A 19,570-nucleotide genomic window follows, 5' to 3' on the forward strand; every position below is an offset into this window, starting at 1 on the left:
GATAGCCGTGTAAAACACCATGACTTGGTGCTAGCCTTTGACGTGGACCATGGACACGACACGTGTTGCGACCTCAGGGCGCATTAATCGGATCCCGGCCTCTGCTAAACACGAGGCACTGACCTCACAGTCACGCACTGTGACAGCGGATGCGGATGTACGCGGCGCACTGGACCGCGACTCTGGAGACGAGTACTGGGCGGACAAATCCACGACTCAGATCACGACCCACGCGTCTGTCTGACACCCATTATCCGCGCTGTATTAAAAGTCCATACCCAGTATGTAGACAGTAGCTCAAAATCAGCCCCCTAGTCGCTCATTTGTGTGAGCTTCAAACGTCTGTCTGAAGTATAGGACTATATGCTATGGAATCGCATGCTCCATATCCCTTCTCACCGACTCATTATATTTATATCCATTATCCACAGATCTGCCTTATACCAATACGTCTCTTCTAGTTCCTCGTGACTGCATCATCCACACCCGTCTACATAATACACACACGCATACATGATGTCCTTTCACACGTTCGGTAAGCAACAAGCAACTCAGTATTTGTTTCGTATATTGGTACAGCACGCCCCCGATTTATCCCACAACTGGTGCGGTCACAGTCCGCGCACATTTGGAGTAATGATATATCACTGACGCTTCATTCAGCACACCGTCTATTCTATAGTTGCATTGATTTTAACTAAACTGCGTTTACTACTAAAGCATGATGCATTCCGTCTCCATCTCTGATCTCATAGTGAGCAATCATAACATCTCGCAGCTAAGAGCATAACTGTCGGCTCGTCTCGGAGGGTTTCTCTGCAAATCGGCACCGATCAGTGCACGCTGGAATTTCGCGCCGCTCACACGATGCCTAAATTGGACGCGGCAATCGGAGGCGCCGTCACAGGCGAGACACACCAGCTGGCAGATAGGGGCGGCTCGCCCCTCCATCCCGCCACACACAGCGCGCTCACCGCCGGCCCACGGTCCGCCCGCGCGCGTCACTGAGGCGCCCCGAGCGGCGTCCCCCGTCCTCCCGAGGGCCGTACCCATTGAAAGGGGCGGCATTACCCTACCCAGGGGCCGTTTTGCCATCTTCCTAGGTGACGTTACCACCCCTCCCTACAGCCGCCCTCTCAGGGGGTAGGGATCCCCAGCAGACCATTGGCTGCACGGCCCTGCCCGCCCTCCGACTAGATATCCTCCGCCCACTGTCCGACAGCCCCCCCCCCCCACTCCGTGCCCCCCCCCCCCGGCCGCAGCTGGCCACCTGGAGAGCTCACTGGTCCAGGGTACAGATACTTGGTGCTCAACTGTTCAGTATACCCTGTATGAAGCTCGGGCGGCAACTAACATATATGATTGTGCGCTCTGGTATGATAAACTGTAGCAACTACTAGTGAAAATGATATGAGGGATAATGTCTACCGGTAAATATACGCGCACCCATTCCCCAGTATAGCTCCCGGCCGCCCAAAGTTTGACCGGCTGGGCGGTGACTGCCCCGCGGCAGGTAACACGAACACGGCGGGTCGCCGCCCCCTCATATCTCTGCACCGGGGTCACCATGAGCACGTCCACCAGTTGTACCAGTTTGGTGAGCCGGCGCGGCGCGCGGCTCCGGCCGGCGGGCTTATATAACGCTCTCCGGCCGCCGGCGCCCGGCAGAGACCGCCGCTCTAGGAGCTCTTCTGCTTGCCGATGGCGTCCCTCCTGAGCTCCTTCTGCAGCTCCTCGCCCAGAGACATCCACAACCAGGAGGGCACGTTCGAGCAGACAAAGTACTGAAACAGCGGGACCAACGTCAGAGAGACACGAATACACGGCGGGATTAGGGATTCAAGGGTGGAGACTTCCATTTCGCGTCTAGCTAGACGCGTCTAAGTCTTAGACGCGTCCAGCTGGACGGCCGCTGCGGTCTATCTGGCAACGGATAAATTTAGACGCGTCTAGCTTGGAAGTCTCCGTCCAACAGTTAGACGTCAAGTTAGACGCCAACTTGGACGTCTGCTCAGTTAGACGCCAGTTGGACGCCAGTGGAAGTCTCCACCCCAAGTGTTCAAGATATCGAAAACTTCGTGACCAGTCCGCTAGTGGGCTACGAAATAACAGCGTAGCAGCGCACCAGTGTCAGAATAATGGGAAATCTCGAGTTGAGCCAACTCAATCAGAAAAAAATGCAAGTTGTGTCTAGTCATCATGAACGCTGTACCAATGACAGCCGAACAGGCTTCACGATACGTTAGCTACGACTGACCAATCATCAATCAATCGGTTCCCGAGCTCGGGAAAATCCATCACCCACTCACTAACCACCAGGCCCAATCAGTCACAAAATAAACAGCGCTGCCGCCCGTCCACACACTGACGTCACGGCCCGTCCTCCGCTGATGTCACTTATCTGTCCTCCGCTGACGTCACTAATCTGTCCTCCACTAAAGTCATGGCCTATCCTCCGCTGACGTCATTAATCTGTCCTCCGCTGACGTCACTAATCTGTCCTCCACTAACGTTACGGCCTGTCCTCCGCTGACGTCATTAATCTGTCCTCCACTGACGCCAAGGCCCGTCCTCCGATGACGTCACCGTCACTGACGTCACTTATCTGCCTCCACTGCCGCCTCTGGCGTCTCACCTGCAGTTCGTGGGTCCAGTAGCCGGTGGTCGACTCGAGTCGGCCCAGCGTGCGCACACAGCTGTCGGCGAACGTCGGTGCGTCCGGCACGAACAGGTTGGCGCGGCCGATCTTGTCAGAGTACGCGGTCATGTTGGTGGCGATGTAGAACGGCATCACGGTCTGCACGGTGACGCCGTACGGACGGTACTCGGCCGCCAGCGCGCGCGAAAAGTACTCCAGGAATTTCTGCAGGAACAGCGGCAGGGTCAGAGACCGAGCGGTCGAGAGAGGGGAGATTACGAACCGGGGAACCAACGGAACAAGACACGGAATATGTCGATAAGAAAGACGCCAACTCGAGGCAGACTGTGCAGTACAGTATAATTGTGCGTTGGAAAGTGCGCTATATCTAGAACCAAAGAGGGTATTCATGGCTAGATCACACACAAGACTGGTCTGTGAGCATTCCCAGGCAGATCTCCAGCCAAGGACAAAATGCGCGCTAAATGCGGAACTTCTTTGCTGTCCATTTTTAAATGGCATGAAAACAAGATGACCCTGAAGATATAGCGCTATGCGCCTGATTATTGCAGCAGAGGTGCCCACGCGAACCGCATCTCCGGCACACGTCACCAAACCGCCGAGGCCGCGGAGGGAGGGGGGGGGGGGGGGCATCCTGCGACGGTCCCCGCTCCCTCTTATGTCACAGTGATTGCCAAGGTTGGAAATCCTCCACCCAAGGTCACGATCCGCTGTGAAAACCCACTCAGATCCCTACGTTAGCACCCCGTGCCATTTCAGCATCACCGGGCAGACTCGCAGCTCTCAGTAAGATATAGACAGGCTCGCCAAACTAACCATGAGCTCGTCCTGAGCATTGCCAGCCCACCTCTCAGGGTACCTAACCTGTCCCGTCCCGACCCGTACCTTCGAGGCCGAGTAGATGTTCATGTGGGGCATCGGTCCGATGGCGGAGCTGGAGGAGATATTGACCACGGCGCCGCGGCCACGCGCCACCATCCCCGGCAGTACGAGCCGGGAGAGCGCCGCCGCCGGAGCCACGTTCACCAGCACGTGGCGCCACACGTCCTCCTCGGACACGTCCGCGTGCCGCATCGGGTACGGCAGCATCACACCGACGTTATTCACTGCGGTACCACAGACAGGGGGTCAGGGTACGGCAGCATCACACCGACGTTATTCACTGCGGTACCACAGACAGGGGGTCAGTGGGGCGGAGCAGCTGAGGTAGGAGGCAGAGGAGACGGTCACGAGCCGATGGGAGGTGAGGAGGGGGGGGGGGGCTGACATTCGGCGCAGAAGGAGCCGCCGATGTCACGGGCGCGGGCCCCGTGTCGCAGTAGGAGAGCAGACGGGAGGGGTGGGAAAGGTGAGGGGGAGTCGGGAAGACTGACGTGAGGACGCTGCACGGCGCCAGAAACGGCGCACTAAGTATTACGTATTTTACCGTAAGAGATAGCGTCACAGGGATAACGACTCAAAGCTGGTGTAAGGTCAGGATCTTGCGAGGAATGGAAAGATACTTGCCTGTGGTCTCAACTAGGACCGTAACGGTATCACAACATCTCATGTAAAGGCCTGGCTACACTATGCGTTTTCTGCGTGCGTTTTTTGCGTGTTTGCGTGTTTTGCGTGATATCGTGCTAGTAAAAAACGGTATTACGTTTTTGTAATGTTATTTTTCATATTCAATTTTAGCTAATATAAGAATTGCATTACCTTTTATACATAACTTATGTAAAAGTTTTATTAAATATAGCTTTCTTCTAGAACGATATTACGCAAATCACGCAAACACGCAAAAAACGCACGCAGAAAACGCATAGTGTAGCCAGGCCTTAACAATAACTGGTCAGTGACTTCAACTGGGACTGTAACAGTATCACCACAATGCCCCTGTAACGATAACTGGTCAGTGACTTCAACTGGGACTATAACAGTAGCACCACATCCCATGTAACGATAGCTGGTCAGTGACTTCAACTGGGACTATAACAGTAGCACTACAATTCCCCTGTAACGATAGCTGGTCAGTGACTTCAACCAGGACTGTAACAGTATCACCACAATGCCCCTGTAACGATAACTGGTCCGTGACTTCAACTGGGACTATAACAGTAACACCACATCCCATGTAACGATAACTGGTCAGTGACTGCAACTGGGACTGTAACAGCATCACCACAATTCTCCTGTAACGATTACTGGTCAGTGACTTTAACTGGGACTATAACAGTACCAGTAAAACGCCTTTTGGGCGACCAACGGAGCGAGCGAGAGGACGGGCCTTGCACGTGCGAAATTGCGAGGGGGTACCTCCAACTAACTTGTGCACTGCACCCTACTAACCGGTCTTTAGCGATGTGCCAAATTTCAGCGCAATCGGCCTAGCCGTTCTCGAGATCTGGAAGCGGCACACTGCACGTGCGCACGTGCAAGCGGGGTCCAAACTGACTTTTGCACGGCACCCTACTAACTGGTCCCCAACCGTGTACCAAATTTGAGCGCAATCGGCCCAGCCGTTCTCGAGATCTGGGAGCGCCCCCTGCACGTGCGCACGTGCTGTAGCACCCCAACCTGAACACATGCAGATGAATTATCTGATGGAGACCTAACTGTGTACCGAGTTTCAATTCAACCGGCCCAACCGTTGTGCCGTTATTGAGGTTGCAATTTTGGGGGTTCTTAAAAAATGTCCAACTTTACCACGCGCCACGTGCGGTGGTTGGCAAGAACGCATGGTGGCCATCACACCACAGAACTTTTACGTCCAAGTGACATTCAGTAAAGAAGACCGCTTGTCAATCGGATGTCCCGTTCCTAAGATATTAGCTTTTGAAGAGCGTCCCCACGGCCGGCCGGCCGGCCGGCCGGCCGCTCATACTCAGGATTTTCCCTTAATTCAGTATGAGACTCCGCTCGCTTCGCTCGCTCCGTAATCACCACAATTTCCCTGTAACGATAACTGATTAGTGACTTCAACTGGGACTATAACAGTATCACCACAATTTCCCTGTAACGATAACTGATTAGTGACTTCAACTGGGACTATAACAGTAGCAACACATCCCATGTAACGATACCTGGTCAGTGACTTCAACTAGGACTGTAACAGTAGCACCACATCACATGTAACGATAGCTTGTCAGTAACTTCAACTAGGACCGTAACAGTAGCACCACATCCCATGCAACGATAGCTGGTCAGTGACTTCAACTGGGACTATAGCAGTATCACCACAATTCCCCTGTAACGATAACTGGTCAGTGACTTCAACTGGGACTATAACAGTAGCACCATAATTCCCATGTAACGATAGCTTGTCAGTGACTTCAACTGGGACTATAACAGTATCACCACAATTCCCCTGTAACTATAGCTGGTCAGTGACTTCAACTGGGACTATAACAGTGGCACCACAAATTATTCCCCTGTAACGATAACTGGTCAGTGACTTCAACTGGGACTATAACAGTATCACCACAATTCCCCTGTAACGATAACTGGTCAGTGACTTCAACTGGGACTATAACAGTATCACCACAATTCCCCTGTAACTATAGCTGGTCAGTGACTTCAACTGGGACTATAACAGTGGCACCACAAATTATTCCCCTGTAACGATAACTGGTCAGTGACTTCAACTGGGACTATAACAGTATCACCACAATTCCCATGTAACGATACCTGGTCAGTGACTTCAACTAGGACTGTACCAGTATCACCACAATTCCCCTGTAACGATAACTGGTCAGTGACTTCAACTGGGACTGTAACAGTAGCACCACATCCCATGTAACGATAGCTGGGCAGTGACTTCAACTGGAACTATAACAGTAGCACCACAATTCCCCTGTAACGATAACTGGTCAGTGACTTCAACTGGGACTATAACAGTATCACCACAATTCCCCTGTAACTATAGCTGGTCAGTGACTTCAACTGGGACTATAACAGTGGCACCACAAATTATTCCCCTGTAACGATAACTGGTCAGTGACTTTAACTGGGACTATAACAGTATCACCACAATTCCCATGTAACGATACCTGGTCAGTGACTTCAACTAGGACTGTACCAGTATCACCACAATTCCCCTGTAACGATAACTGGTCAGTGACTTCAACTGGGACTGTAACAGTAGCACCACATCCCATGTAACGATAGCTGGTCAGTGACTTCAACTGGGACTGTGACAGTATCACAACATCCCATGTAACGATAGCTGGTCAGTGACTTCAACTAGGACTATAACAGTAGCACCATAATTCCCCTGTAACGATAGCTGGTCAGTGACTTTAACTGGGACTGTAACAGTATCACCACAATTCCCCTGTAACGATAGCTGGTTAGTGACTTCAACTGGGACTATAACAGTAGGTATCACCACAATCCCCTGTAACGATAACTGGTCAGTGACTTCAACTGGGACTATAACAGTAGCACCACATCCCATGCAACGATAGCTGGTCAGTGACTTCAACTGGGACTATAACAGTAGCACCACAATTCCCTGTAACGATAACTGGTCAGTGACTTCAACTGGGAGTATAACAGTAGCACCACATCCCATGTAACGATAACTGGTCAATGACTTCAACTGGGACCGTAACAGTATCACAACATCCCATGTAACGATAACTGGTCAGTGACTTCAACTGGGACTATAACAGCATCATCACAATTCCCCTGTAACGATAACTGGTCAATGACTTTAACTAGGACCGTAACAGTAGCACCACATCCCATGTAACGATAGCTGGTCAGTGACTTCAACTGGGACTATAACAGCATCATCACAATTCCCCTGTAACGATAACTGGTCAATGACTTTAACTAGGACTATAACAGTAGCACCACATCCCATGCAACGATAGCTGGTCAGTGACTTCAACTGGGACTATAACAGTAGGTATCACAATTCCCCTGTAACGATAACTGGTCAATGACTTTAACTAGGACTGTAAGAATATCATCACCGTGTATCCACAGCTCCTGTTTGGAATTATTATTTCAGTGGAAAGTTTAGCACCAGGTTTATATCAGCATCATAGTCGTTTACGGCCCTGATAATGGCGACAGATCAGCGGTCTAAATCGCTGGGAAGAGCAGCTAGTTTGTGGAAATTTGCGGTGACTGTGATTGGACGAACCAGTCCCCATCGGGATCACCGCTCAAGTGAAACAAAAATCACCTCGGCGTGCCTGCAGCCGGTAAATCTCCCAAGTCAAGGCCAGTGGACTTCCTCATGGCACGGGGCCAATGCGGCCGGCGCGGACCTCCGGTAAGATGTGAACAAGGACACGGGGGGCCGGCCGGGCGGTCCACGCTCACCCAGGCCACCACTGAATTAACCCCATAGCCCGCCGGCTCAGTGCGTACTACGGCGGCCGGGGCCGGTCCGTCTGCGCGCCTGTCCGCCCGGGCCACTGACCCAGTATGCCGATGTCGAGGCCGCGCGTCTTCTCCTCGATGGGGCCGTACACCTGGCGGCCCTGACTGAAGTCGGCCGCCACGGTCACCACCTCCGAGCCAAACTCGTGGCCTGAAACGCAACAGAGCGACACTGTTAGCAATGCATACATACCTGAAACATCGGCCAAGGACACTGACAGCAATGAAAAAAGAAATATAAGCCGCGAGACACAAGCCGCTTCCACGTTTGAGAACTAACACTCGTGCATCAGAATAGAATGATTGAATGAAATAAAATCAGAAAATGCAGCACTTTCATCGAGTTTGACGCTGCAACGTCAAGGGTAGATGTGCGAATGATCATTTTAGACGTCGTCAAATCCCCATCCCGTGCAACGTATCTCGTGCATACACTGACGACCCACAACGTCAATGGATGAATATGCAATGAATTCAGTCGATGCCATGGTAACCTAGCCACTTCCCAACGGATGACTCACTGGAAAGTTTCCATACATTTTTCTCCCCGGCTTCTGGAAAGAGTCGTCGGATCTCGTCGTACGGGGAGTGTCAAGTCGTCGCCCTGACGTGGATACCTCCGGAGCGGCGGGCGGATTTCCCAGAAGGACGGCGTGGCGCACCGACCGCCGCACAGTGGCCCTTTTTCAGAATTAGCACGCATAAATTCAAAATATTTTTTCTCTTCTTTTGAATAAAAAGCAGTCTAATCGTGTGCAAAACATTCCGAACTATCCGATGGTGCCATTTCTACCTCCTAAAAAATAATTACCTTTGGTAAAACTGACCGCAAAGTCGAAGTTTGTCGAGAGGCGCGCGGACACCACCGGCGGACCGTAAAAAGTAGGGTGAGATGAACATCAATTTGTAAGACTTTCGATGAGAAAATATTAAAAGTTAGTGGCATGGCTGTGAAGTTGAGTTTACGTGGAAGCCCTAGAAACCACTATTTTCATTGTATAAACTCAAATAGACTACTTTTGCCGAATATTGTGGACACAATAACAGGACAATTATTAACTGGAGATGGCGACATACATATGAAGCTTTATGTTAAGTAGCACACTCTGGAACATATCGTATTATACATCGTTCGAATCGCCGATCTCTTCTGACCATGTCCACCAAAGGGCATCGCGCCATTTTGCGCCATTTTACTTCCACGGTGGATAACGTGAGCCAGTTCAGTCCGCGAGCGGCTGTGGCTCCTGTTCGATGCGACTAAGCTCATTGACCTGGCTCGAAGCTGGTGTCACCTGGTGTGCGCCTAAATCTGGCTCGACTTTTGCCATAAGATGTGCTAATTGAAATGTCATGTAGGCATAACGCTGTGCCCAAGAAAAACTGTCCGATTACTTGCCGCGTTTGATGTCCAAGCCGCACAAGTCCCGTGGTCGGCTTAAGATCTAACGTCAAAAGCGCCTATGTGTTTGCATTGTTCGCGTCGCGCTGACCTTAGTTGCTGCCCGGCCGGGGCCGAATACGGTGGCTGGCAACAGCTGTAGATGCGGTCATGTGACGCCCTGGGGCGTCCTGGCGGTCAGTGCAGCGTGGTCGGCTGGCGGGCTCGCCACACTTGCGTTCGGAGCGGCCTGGGCCGGCGGGCGAGCCGTGCGAACGTGCGCCAAATCTTGGGCCGAGCGGCCTGTCGCTGTTGGGCCGAATCTCCTTGGGCAGTTCGTTTCTTTTCTTCTCTTTGTCTTTGCATTGGCAGGGAATACGTCCTTGATCACGTGGTGATGTCTTGCACCACTTTCAGGTAATGTGGGAATTAATGCGTGCTAATTCTGAAAAAGGGCCACTGTGCGCCGGGCCGTAACCAGCAGGGTTGTGCTCGACTCAAAAAAATTTGCCGACTCGACTCATCATTCAACTTCAGAATGCCCTGACTCAACTCTGACTCAAACAAGGAGCTGATTTTTTCCCTCGACTCGACTCATGACTCAAGCGGCTCAATGAAAATATGAGTTGACTCAAACTTGACTCCAATTTTTTGTTGAGTCAAGTGTGTTGACTCAAAATTGACTCAGATAAAAAAGTTGTTGAGCGGGGGGGGGGGGGGTGAAAAAATCCGTCAGCAGGGCCAGGCCTAGGTTGTTGAGCGAGGGAGAATGAAAAACTTATACTATATATTGTTTCTAGAAATTTTAGTCAGCTGACTCATGTTCCTAAATGTTTTTGACTCAACTCAATGTCAAAAGTTATTTTACTGACTCAACTCTGACTCAACTCAACACCTTAATATTTTTGTCCGACTCAACTCTGACTCAACTCAACAGCTCAACATTTTATCCGACTCGACTCAAATCTGACTCATTTGAGTCAGAGTTGAGTCAAATTTCTGACTCGACTCATGAGTCAAGCACAACCCTGGTAACCAGTTTACACGAGATCGGCACGGCTACTAACTGCGCTCAACAGGGCTCCGCCAGATCTCAGCCGCTCCGGCTACTCCGAGACGGGTCTGGAACCTTCGGAAATGACGTCCACTTAACCCAATCGAGAAAAAATCCCCACTAGATAGAGTGTGACTTCTAAAAGTTCACGAGTGCCAATATTCATTACCAGGGTGCTTCAAAAGTTGCCGTAATTGAGACGTAGTAACAAAACTTGAAGAGCTTAGAATTTACTCAACGAAATTTCCGAATTCGGGAACCATGGAAAACATTCAGCCCGTGTTGTACATGGTACAATGCTTACGTCTCACCTACTAAGTTTGTCGGTGCTATTACGATTCACGGACGATATTGAGCTGATCCGTGGGATCGCAGCCCGCCCAGATCCGCACTGGGCCGGCCCTGACCGCATTTCATTTCATTTCATTTCATTTATTCTTTTATCACCAACGGGCGTTACCCCAATGACAGATGAAGTCAACAAATAAAACATTGACACACACTAAACAAGCACAGTAAAAACGAGCACAGTAAAAACAAAGCAGACTAGAAACATTTGTTTCCAGTAACAGCCGAACAGTTACACCTACCTATCTGTGTCTCCAAACAAACCTCTGCCGGGTGTGGCTGAGTGTTACAGACGCCGCTCCCGATCCCCGGCGCCGCACCCTGCCGTGCGTAGTCCGTACTACTCCAACGTGCTAGGTACTTTAACGCCGACGCCGGGCCGCCGCCAGGCCGCGTTTCTGTGCAGCGTCTGCCGCCGCCGGCCGGGGATGGAGCGTCTAGCGCGGGCCGGGGATGGAGCGTCTAGCGCGGGCCGGCGATATGGAGCGTCTGCCTCCGTGGGCCGGGGATGGAGCGTCTGGAGCGTCTGCCGCCGCCGGCCCGGGATGAGGCGTCTAGCGCGGGCCGGCGATATGGAGCGTCTGCCGCCGCGGGCCGGGGATGGAGCGTCTGCCGCCGCGAGCCGCGGATTCCGAGGGATCGACCCTGAGCAGTAACACCGGCGCCGAGCGCGGCTGGCTAACGACCCCCGCGGTCCGGCCGCCGGCTCCAGGCCGCTGCAGGGCCGCCACCGGCCCGGGCCCGCTCCGACCGGCCAGAGACCGGCGGGAAATTCCGGCGGATTCGGCCGCCGCCGAGCCGGCCATGGAACCCGACTTTGTGCACGTCCGACTGAGGATATCACCATACATATGACTTTAGAACAAAGGTACCGTTTATTCTCTTAGGATGAGTACTATCAGCACGATAATCTGCTTCACTCCGATTCGTTTCTTTTTCTTATTGTACCGTATCTATACCAACCAAAACGGGGTATGCTAAGCATATGAATCACATACGCATATCGCAGTCAATCTGCATATGGATCCGCCATCTCTTTCCTTAGCGTCCAGCGTATTTGCGCATTTGGGGATGGGCACGAATAACGGGCTTCAGACCGAAGCGACTTGTCACGAGCGGTGAGCTGCTCCCAGCGCGTGAGGCACGTCTGCGTCACCGAGGTCCGAGGCCGATCTATCACATCTGCCCGACTCCACATCTTCCTGCCCATCAGAGAGAGCCGGAGAGGTGGGAAAGGAGCGCTGCGCAGCCCTCAGACGGCTCGCCGGGAGCACTTTCAGCACATCAGTTATTACGAGACTTAAATATGACATGTGTTCCATACATGACTGCTACCAGTGTCCCAAAATATTTCGATTCGGGTGGGAAACGACATCCAAATAAAAATCATTTTGCACTCTCATCTCTAATATATAAGAGCAATTTTCCACTCCCAGCCTTACTGAGAGTAAGCATTTGCATTGGGTCGTTTTAATATTGAGAACATTTTACCTTATTATATAGAAATGTATGCAAATAGTTCACTTTCACGAAATTATTTTTTTTTGCAACGATTTATCATTTTTTATGTTCAAAATAATCAGCAAAGAAAATAAAACCTTTTTATAACAAAAGATTTTTTTTCTATATTTTGATATAGGAAGAACTTTTCAGTTTCTGTAAGGCACACGCGATCCAGTATGAAAAGAGCATGGGTCCCGAAAATTCTTCAGAAACAGAGAAATTATCGCAGCCACCGGCATTTGGGCGATCTGCTCGATCTGATAATGTTCCCCTGAATGTCCTAATTGATCAGTACGAGAATTTCTCTAGAGTTCTCGTAGATAATTTCTTTAGTTTCTGAAGAATTTTCGGGACCCATGCTCTTTTCATACTGGATGGAAATTTATGCAAGGCACACATCCTCAACGCAATCGGGACGAGAAATAGAATATCTTTGCCTAGGGTGATCGTTGGGCTGTAAAAGCTCCTGATTTATGCTCGTCTCAGCCCAAGCTACGGAACTGCTATTCCAGTTCAAAACCCATGTTAAAAAGTGAACTATTTCCTTTAATCTCTTTTCCACTCTTTTTGGGTGTTATCTGACCGGGGAGTTTTCCACTCTTACCCCCTTTTTGGAGAGGAATTTTCCCTCTGACACCCAAGCCGAAACACAATTTTGGGACACTGCTGCTACTATTCCGATTAAAGGAAAAGGTGCTCCCCATTTCCCGGTGAGGAAAAATAGTTAACTTAGGTATTATTTATCATTGTGCTCATGGTAGGCGCCACCAAACAAAGGAAGAAAAGCGAGGGAGCGAATCAAGTAGGTACCAAGCGTTAGAAAAACCAGAGACGTGCAGTTTGCGACAGGAAATAGTAAAAAGCACAATATCATTGATAAACAAGCGAGGCTGTTCAGTCAGCATCAGATACTGGTGACTGCATCCAATCAGAAACGTCGCACTTATTTGATTATCGAGACTAATTTAGGGCGTCCCGGCTACGAAGGTCACATCCCGCCCATACAGAAACGTCGGTACCTGTCCTCGCATACAGAAATCATAAAATATCAACAAAATAAAATCAACCACTTAAAATATCCGTGACTGCTTATATGGCTTTGAATACGTATTGCAAAGGTACTTTAAAAAATCACCTTCAAAAATAAAACTGAAATATTTTGAGCTAATATAAAAGCCCGAGACTATAACAAAAAAAAAACTTGAAATGTCGGGCCTTGCAAGTGGCAGTGATACCAATTGGTGAAATGTTTCCAACCATGCATTGTCATTAACGATTTCGGCATAATGTTGAGAAAAACGCGGAAGAACATACGATAGACTTTGTCGTAGCATTACCGTGTTCAAGTGCCACTTTCGCCATCATTTCGTTTCAAACACCCCGAACCGATGAGTTGGTACACGATACACACAGCGCACCCTCTCCGCCCACCCGTGTGTCAGCGGTCCGGTGCCGTGTGTCAGCGGTCCGGTGCCGTGTGTCAGTGGTCCGGTGCCGTGTATCAGTGGTCCAGTGCCGTGTGTCATCGGTCCGGAGCCGTGTGTCAGCGGTCCGGTGCCGTGTGCCAGTGGTTGGTCCGGTGACAGTCCCCGGTCCCGTACAGGTGGCGCGCCGCTGTCGCAGTGTCCCGTACAGGTGGCGCGCTGCCGTCCGTCGCCCCACCACTGTCGCTATACTCACGGAGCTCGCCGGCAAAGTCGTCCAGCTTCTGCTGGCTGCGGCTGATGAGCACCATGGAGCAGCCGCGGCGCGCCAGCTCGCGCGCGTAGGCGCGGCCAACGCCGTCCGTGCAGCCGGTGACCACTGGTAGAGGGGGAGAGGGAACATGTTACTGCCCGGCCCACACTGTCCGTGCAGCCGGTGACGACTGAGTGACGACAGCAGGAACGCTTAGAGACATGTGCTGGTACACTCGGGGGCAGATTGATGTTCCACCACTCCCTAACCATCGGGCTCCCATGGCTCAGCACTGGCTGCTGCCAGTGGCAGCACTGGCAGCACTGGCACTGGCAGGCAGTGCTGAGCAGTGCTGAGGGCAGGCAACACTGGCAGCAGCCACTGCTGATCCATGGGAGCCCGATGGGTAGGGAGTGGTGGAACATCAATCTGCCCCCGAGTGTACTACAAAGTCGGTCTATGCCCATCTGCACAGCGAAAACCACCATGAAACGACAGTGCAGGGGGAACTGCAGTTAGTGGCATGTGGAGACACTTAAAACAAGGATAATAAAGAACCAGAACAATTTCACTAGAGGAGTCACATTACAGTGAACATTCAGATGTGAAATAACATGGTTGGCAGCCCACACTGTCCATATTGTGTAAAATCAAAGCTGCGGAACTGACAGATAAAGGAACAGCAAGAGCAACTCACATCAGGAAAGGCCAAAAAGGCAATTGCACAAAGGTTTGTACAGGGAAAGAAACTGGTCAACTTTTTTGTGCAGTGACCTAGCAGATCACAGTGAAGCATCAAACTGATGGATTTGATTTCAAAGGTGCATATCCACATTGTTCAAAGGTAGTTGATGCAACAGGTTTGTGGCCATCATCTATGCTTTCGCCTTTCGGACCTCATCACAAAAAATATCCTGTAATGCAGATGCTCAATTTGGGTGCCTATTTCTAATTGAATATTTGACATCTTGATTTTTTTATGGAAAAAATGTAAAGAGGATTTTTCTTCTCTGTGAACTGATAACACATTAGTTACCTTCAGCCCACTGCTGGTAGCATGAAATGCAAGCAGCTTATATGATAAAAAAACGTGTTACTGCACCATAGAGCATACATGTCAATTTCAATGACATCTCAAAAGCATGCTCATCAACTGCATTATTTTTGGTCTTTATTCACAACTGCTCCTTACACCTTTTCAAACAACACTGTCATACATTACAATTAAGGAATAGCACTGCCTATGCCCACGGTCTCTTACCTGCCCATTTGCCATGCTGCAGGACACTGGTTCTGGTAAATCGTGGCAAGAAATGGCCTCTGATCAAAGAATATACAAATCTGATAAATTTGATTAGAATCTTCAATGATGTTATTGCTCCAATTGCCGCAAGGGCATTTTTAACAGTGATATATGAACCAGTACCAACTAACGCTCCAGCATATGATGACATGGCAAGATCAAAATAACGGGAGGGAATTTAAACGTCTTAGCAGTTGGCACACTTTCAACTGCGGTGGACTAGTTCAGTTACTGGTCTATGTAGGTAGGTCGTTCTCAAGCAATGTCACATGTTGACAATAAATGCTTGGTTTCTTGATGATAAGATTCACTAGATTCACTTGCCCTTTCTCTCACTGGATTTAAAAACCACCGGAAATATTCACGACACAAAAAAAAAACGCGCTGCACCGTCCCGGACCGAAATCCTTGCGAAATCCCCCGCAGTAAAAGCTTGGAATTCAGGCATTTATACACAAGAGCAATAGCAATAACAAATGGACCCTGTTCGAGAGGCAGCGTCAGTGGTTGCTAGCGTAAATACACTCCTTGTTACTATGGTAACTAGATCTCAGAGGATTTAACAAATCAGGAATTTGCAGCAGCAGGGAAAAAATTCGTTTTGAAATGCGTAAATACTGGCAGTGGTTCGCATTTGCAAGCTAAAATTATAGAAAAAATACAATAAATGAAAAGCCATGAGGCAAAAATAAAAATCAGTGTGACGTCATTTACTTGAAACAGGAAATTAGCTGCTGGTGAAACATGACAAAGTTCCTTACGAATTGCTGACAAAAATGGCGATATTGTTACATTGATATAAAAACGCTATTTTACAGCCATTTTATGCTAGGAAAATGATGTACGTAACTTGCCTTGGAAATGCAAAAACTGACTCACTTCAATTCGGGCATTGCTCTCTCTAACCAAATTACCTGGACATGCACACGCCCTTCGTGCCTGTTTCATAGGAACGTTAGCATGACTTATGAACAAATCCAACTTTCCTTTATTCTGGCAGAAAAAATAAGAAGTTCTTCCGAGCTGTTTCTCGGCTTTGCATTTTCAGCACAATTCAAGCCAGCCTAATCGCTAATCGAAAACAGTCGCCGGTTAGCGTTAGCGGAAACCTGTTCCTCGTGAAAATAAAGACAAAAACTTGTCAAAGCTGGACCGCCATGAGCCAGAACCCGCCGGCGCCGCCGCTACGAATGCCTCCGGCGCTGACAGCTTATTGCAGTTGACGTCTCACCTGCCCATTTTCCGTATCGGCGTACGTCGGTGCTGGTGAATCGTGGCAGGATGTATCCGATCAGCAGCGAGACGAGCAGGCGCAGCGTGTTGAGCGCCGCCTGGGCGAGGAGCGCCGTCACCACGGCGGCGGCCACCCCTCCGGCGAACACCACCGGTTCCGAGCGCCAGAAGAACTCCATCGTCCTGGGCAGCGGCGAGGGAGGACGGGGCGGCGGGCGGAGGGCTGGTAGACAGCGGGCCTCAGTAGGGCGATGGGCGGCGGTCCTCCGTCGGTCGGCGGCCGGCTGCTGTTGCGGTAGGACCGTCTCGGGTGGTGGGCTCGTCGGCCGCTGTACCGCTGTATAGCGCTGTGTCGGTCAGCCGGGCCCCGGCCGTGGACTGGTGCCAGCCCGCTGACCGGCCGTTGCCGCCGGTGAGATCGGCCGGCCGCCGGTTACACAAGCGACCCTTGCAGCTGGTGACCGTGGCCGGTCCGGCTGACCGGGCCGGGCTGTGAGATCGCCCACTGGATTAACCCCGTCCCGTCAGCTCCCCAAAGAGAATGGCACTTTGGGGAGACATACGGCCTTCAACTTGTTGCAATATATGAGTTTTCGGGTTTGTCATTGGCCCATCCCGGTATTATCATGATGTGCAATGCCGCCGCACCCGCCGTCCGCCTCTGAGGTGCTCAGCACCATGAGCTGAGTAATCAGGGAGGGGGGGGGGTCGGAGTCGGGGATTTAATTCCAGTCTTGGCAGTTTTATTTTCCTTTTTAGCACAGCGTCAACCGCGGCCTTCAAGTCGAGCTGATCCACGGCGAGCTGATCTGCGGCAGCCCCAGCTGTCGAGCTGGGTCAGAGTCCGCTACCACGAACATGATAAATGACAGTCGAACTGAGAACAATTCAGCCGAATGGACAGACGGTGTCCAGTCGGCTGAAGATAAATTATGCATATATTCACCGTTACATTCGCCCATATCCATGCTTGAAACTCAGATGAACATGACACGATTACAGGAAATTATTCTACATTATCCCAAGATGACATTTCAGAGCCGCACCAACATAAATAAACCGCTCATTTTTTTATAAGCGTAGCTTTAGTTCACGAAATGGAGCTTTGCGTTCGCTGACTAGCTTTGCCTACTTCCGTGAGTGGTATTTTTCCGTAAGACCCCAGCCACGCCCCGAGATGATCATTTGTTAACATCTGTTCAGTCAAGGGGCGGCGCTGACCGTCTGACGGGATCACATATCCGGCCATTACGATAGCGGAATTATCGAGTTCGCCGGGTAGTCTCCGATCCAGGACAGCGCCATGTCCTCGAGCACCGCGCCCTTCGGTCTGGATACGACCGTCCGCCGGCTACCCACCGATCCGGGGATCGGCGTCAGACTCACCACAGGGACGGTAATGATCGGTCCCAGCTGGTCCTATATGGAACTACTCCAACCGGTCCCGGCCGGTCGCATCCCCTCGGTCCCGGCCGGTCCTATCTCCTCGGTCCCGGCCGGTCCCATCCCCTCGGTCCCAGCTGGTCCGATATGAGCTACTCCAACCGGTCCCGGCCAGTCGCATCCCCTCGGTCCCGGCCGGTCCCATCCCCTCGGTCCCGGCCGGTCTTATGTACCCACTCGGTTCCGGCCGATCAGACCCTGCTATCTGCGGGTAAAGCACCCGGCTCCTGCAGCCGCTGCTGAGCGGCTCCGCTACTCTGTCCCTTGGTCCGTCCGGTGCCGCCACTGCTCAGACGCTCGGAGAAAGGGAAAGTGCTTAATGAGTGGATCGGCAGGTTCGGTCTCTGCAGAATGGTAACGGTATTCTGCGTAACGCGTCCGTTTCCGAGCTGGTGGGAAGGGCAGCCGTCGGCCGCCACGCGACGGTCCGTCTCTAGCAGATGAATCCAACTGGTTGGAAAGCATGAGGATTAGCGTCATTCCAGTATCGTTATCACTTCTTCCAGTAGTTTTTTTCCTCAATTTTCCAGTATCGGCGTACCCGACAAGTAGATAGGACTTCCCAGTTTAGATTGACCTAAATACCGCAATGAAGACATTCCTATTCTTCCATGGCTCGCCTGACGCATATTGCCCGGCTGTTGAAGATTCCTTAACTACGCCGCAGTCGGAGGTATTCGTAGCCGCCTTCCCTGGCGGTGAGAGCGGCGCAGTTATCCGGCGCGTGCAGAGGACCCCGCAGATCTCGTTAGTTCCCATGGCGTGCTCAATGTTCATGGTAGTGGCGCACTCTGATCAGGTCTGGCCGGGCCGCCGACGTAACTTTCCGAGACCATCTCACCACTGCGAGAAAACTGGTCTGGGGGAGCCGCCGAGGTAACTTTCCGAGACCATCTCACCACTGCAAGAAAACTGGTCTGGGGGCCCGAGCGGTCCAAGCCAGCCGACTGTCCACAGCCGGAGACGCCGGGCGCTGGTCAAGGCACCATCGAAAAGGAGCACCGGTGGAGCGGAATTAGATAAATAAGTTGAAGCGCAAGGTTATTTGGAAACTAGGGAACAATATCAGTTACATCAGTTACAGTTACGTAGTTCACTGAGGTAATTGAACATTCGCATGGCCTAATTCATGTCAATATCTTGCTGCAGTATTTTGTAGCGCCATTTTTGACAGATATACACAAGGTGACACGAGGTCATGCGAATTACGCGCCGCAAGCTGTACTTTGATTGCACAAATGACTTCTTGCACCAGCCAGTTACGAAATCAGCTTACAAGCTGTTCACAAGTAATAATAAAACGTGGGCTCATCCGATGTTAGATGATCGACAAAAACGAGCCGCAAGCCGCTAACTAAAGACGAACTGATTGTAAAGACAAACCCAGAACAGCGGTAAGACGGTGCTGTGTGACATGATAACAGCCCACGGGAGAACATGTGTCAGATACCTGTACAGGGCGAGCCAGGTCACAGCAGACATACCACTGAAAAAGACGGCCGAACATTCCTCCTATGATGGTCTCGCCGGATTGTGGGGGATCACCGCTGGTAGATACACGACCTGCGCTTAGCCGTTGCATTCGCATTTAAGCTA

General features: G+C 51.0%; 1 protein-coding gene across 2 annotated transcripts; it reads right to left on the minus strand.

Annotated features, from left to right (window-relative positions):
• Window positions 1-551: 551 nt before the first annotated feature.
• On the minus strand, window positions 552-16,969 carry LOC122392316 (inactive hydroxysteroid dehydrogenase-like protein 1). Of its 2 annotated transcripts, none has more exons than XM_043387030.1 (6): window positions 16,530-16,969; window positions 13,999-14,121; window positions 8,073-8,183; window positions 3,545-3,765; window positions 2,636-2,863; window positions 552-1,784 (listed from the first exon to the last, which is right to left on the minus strand). In XM_043387030.1, exons 1-6 carry the CDS (start codon window positions 16,708-16,710, stop codon window positions 1,680-1,682), a joined length of 969 nt encoding a protein of 322 aa, XP_043242965.1. In that variant the 5' UTR covers window positions 16,711-16,969; the 3' UTR covers window positions 552-1,679. The 2 variants fall into 2 exon arrangements, with proteins under 2 accessions (XP_043242965.1, XP_043242966.1); XM_043387031.1 differs by lacking the exon at window positions 16,530-16,969 and adding an exon at window positions 15,257-15,825.
• Between the last annotated feature and the right edge of the window lie 2,601 nt (window positions 16,970-19,570).

This window comes from Amphibalanus amphitrite, unplaced genomic scaffold, assembly GCF_019059575.1.
Source record: "Amphibalanus amphitrite isolate SeventyFive unplaced genomic scaffold, NRLGWU_Aamphi_draft 000481F_arrow, whole genome shotgun sequence".
Lineage (NCBI taxonomy): Eukaryota > Metazoa > Arthropoda > Thecostraca > Balanomorpha > Balanidae > Amphibalanus > Amphibalanus amphitrite.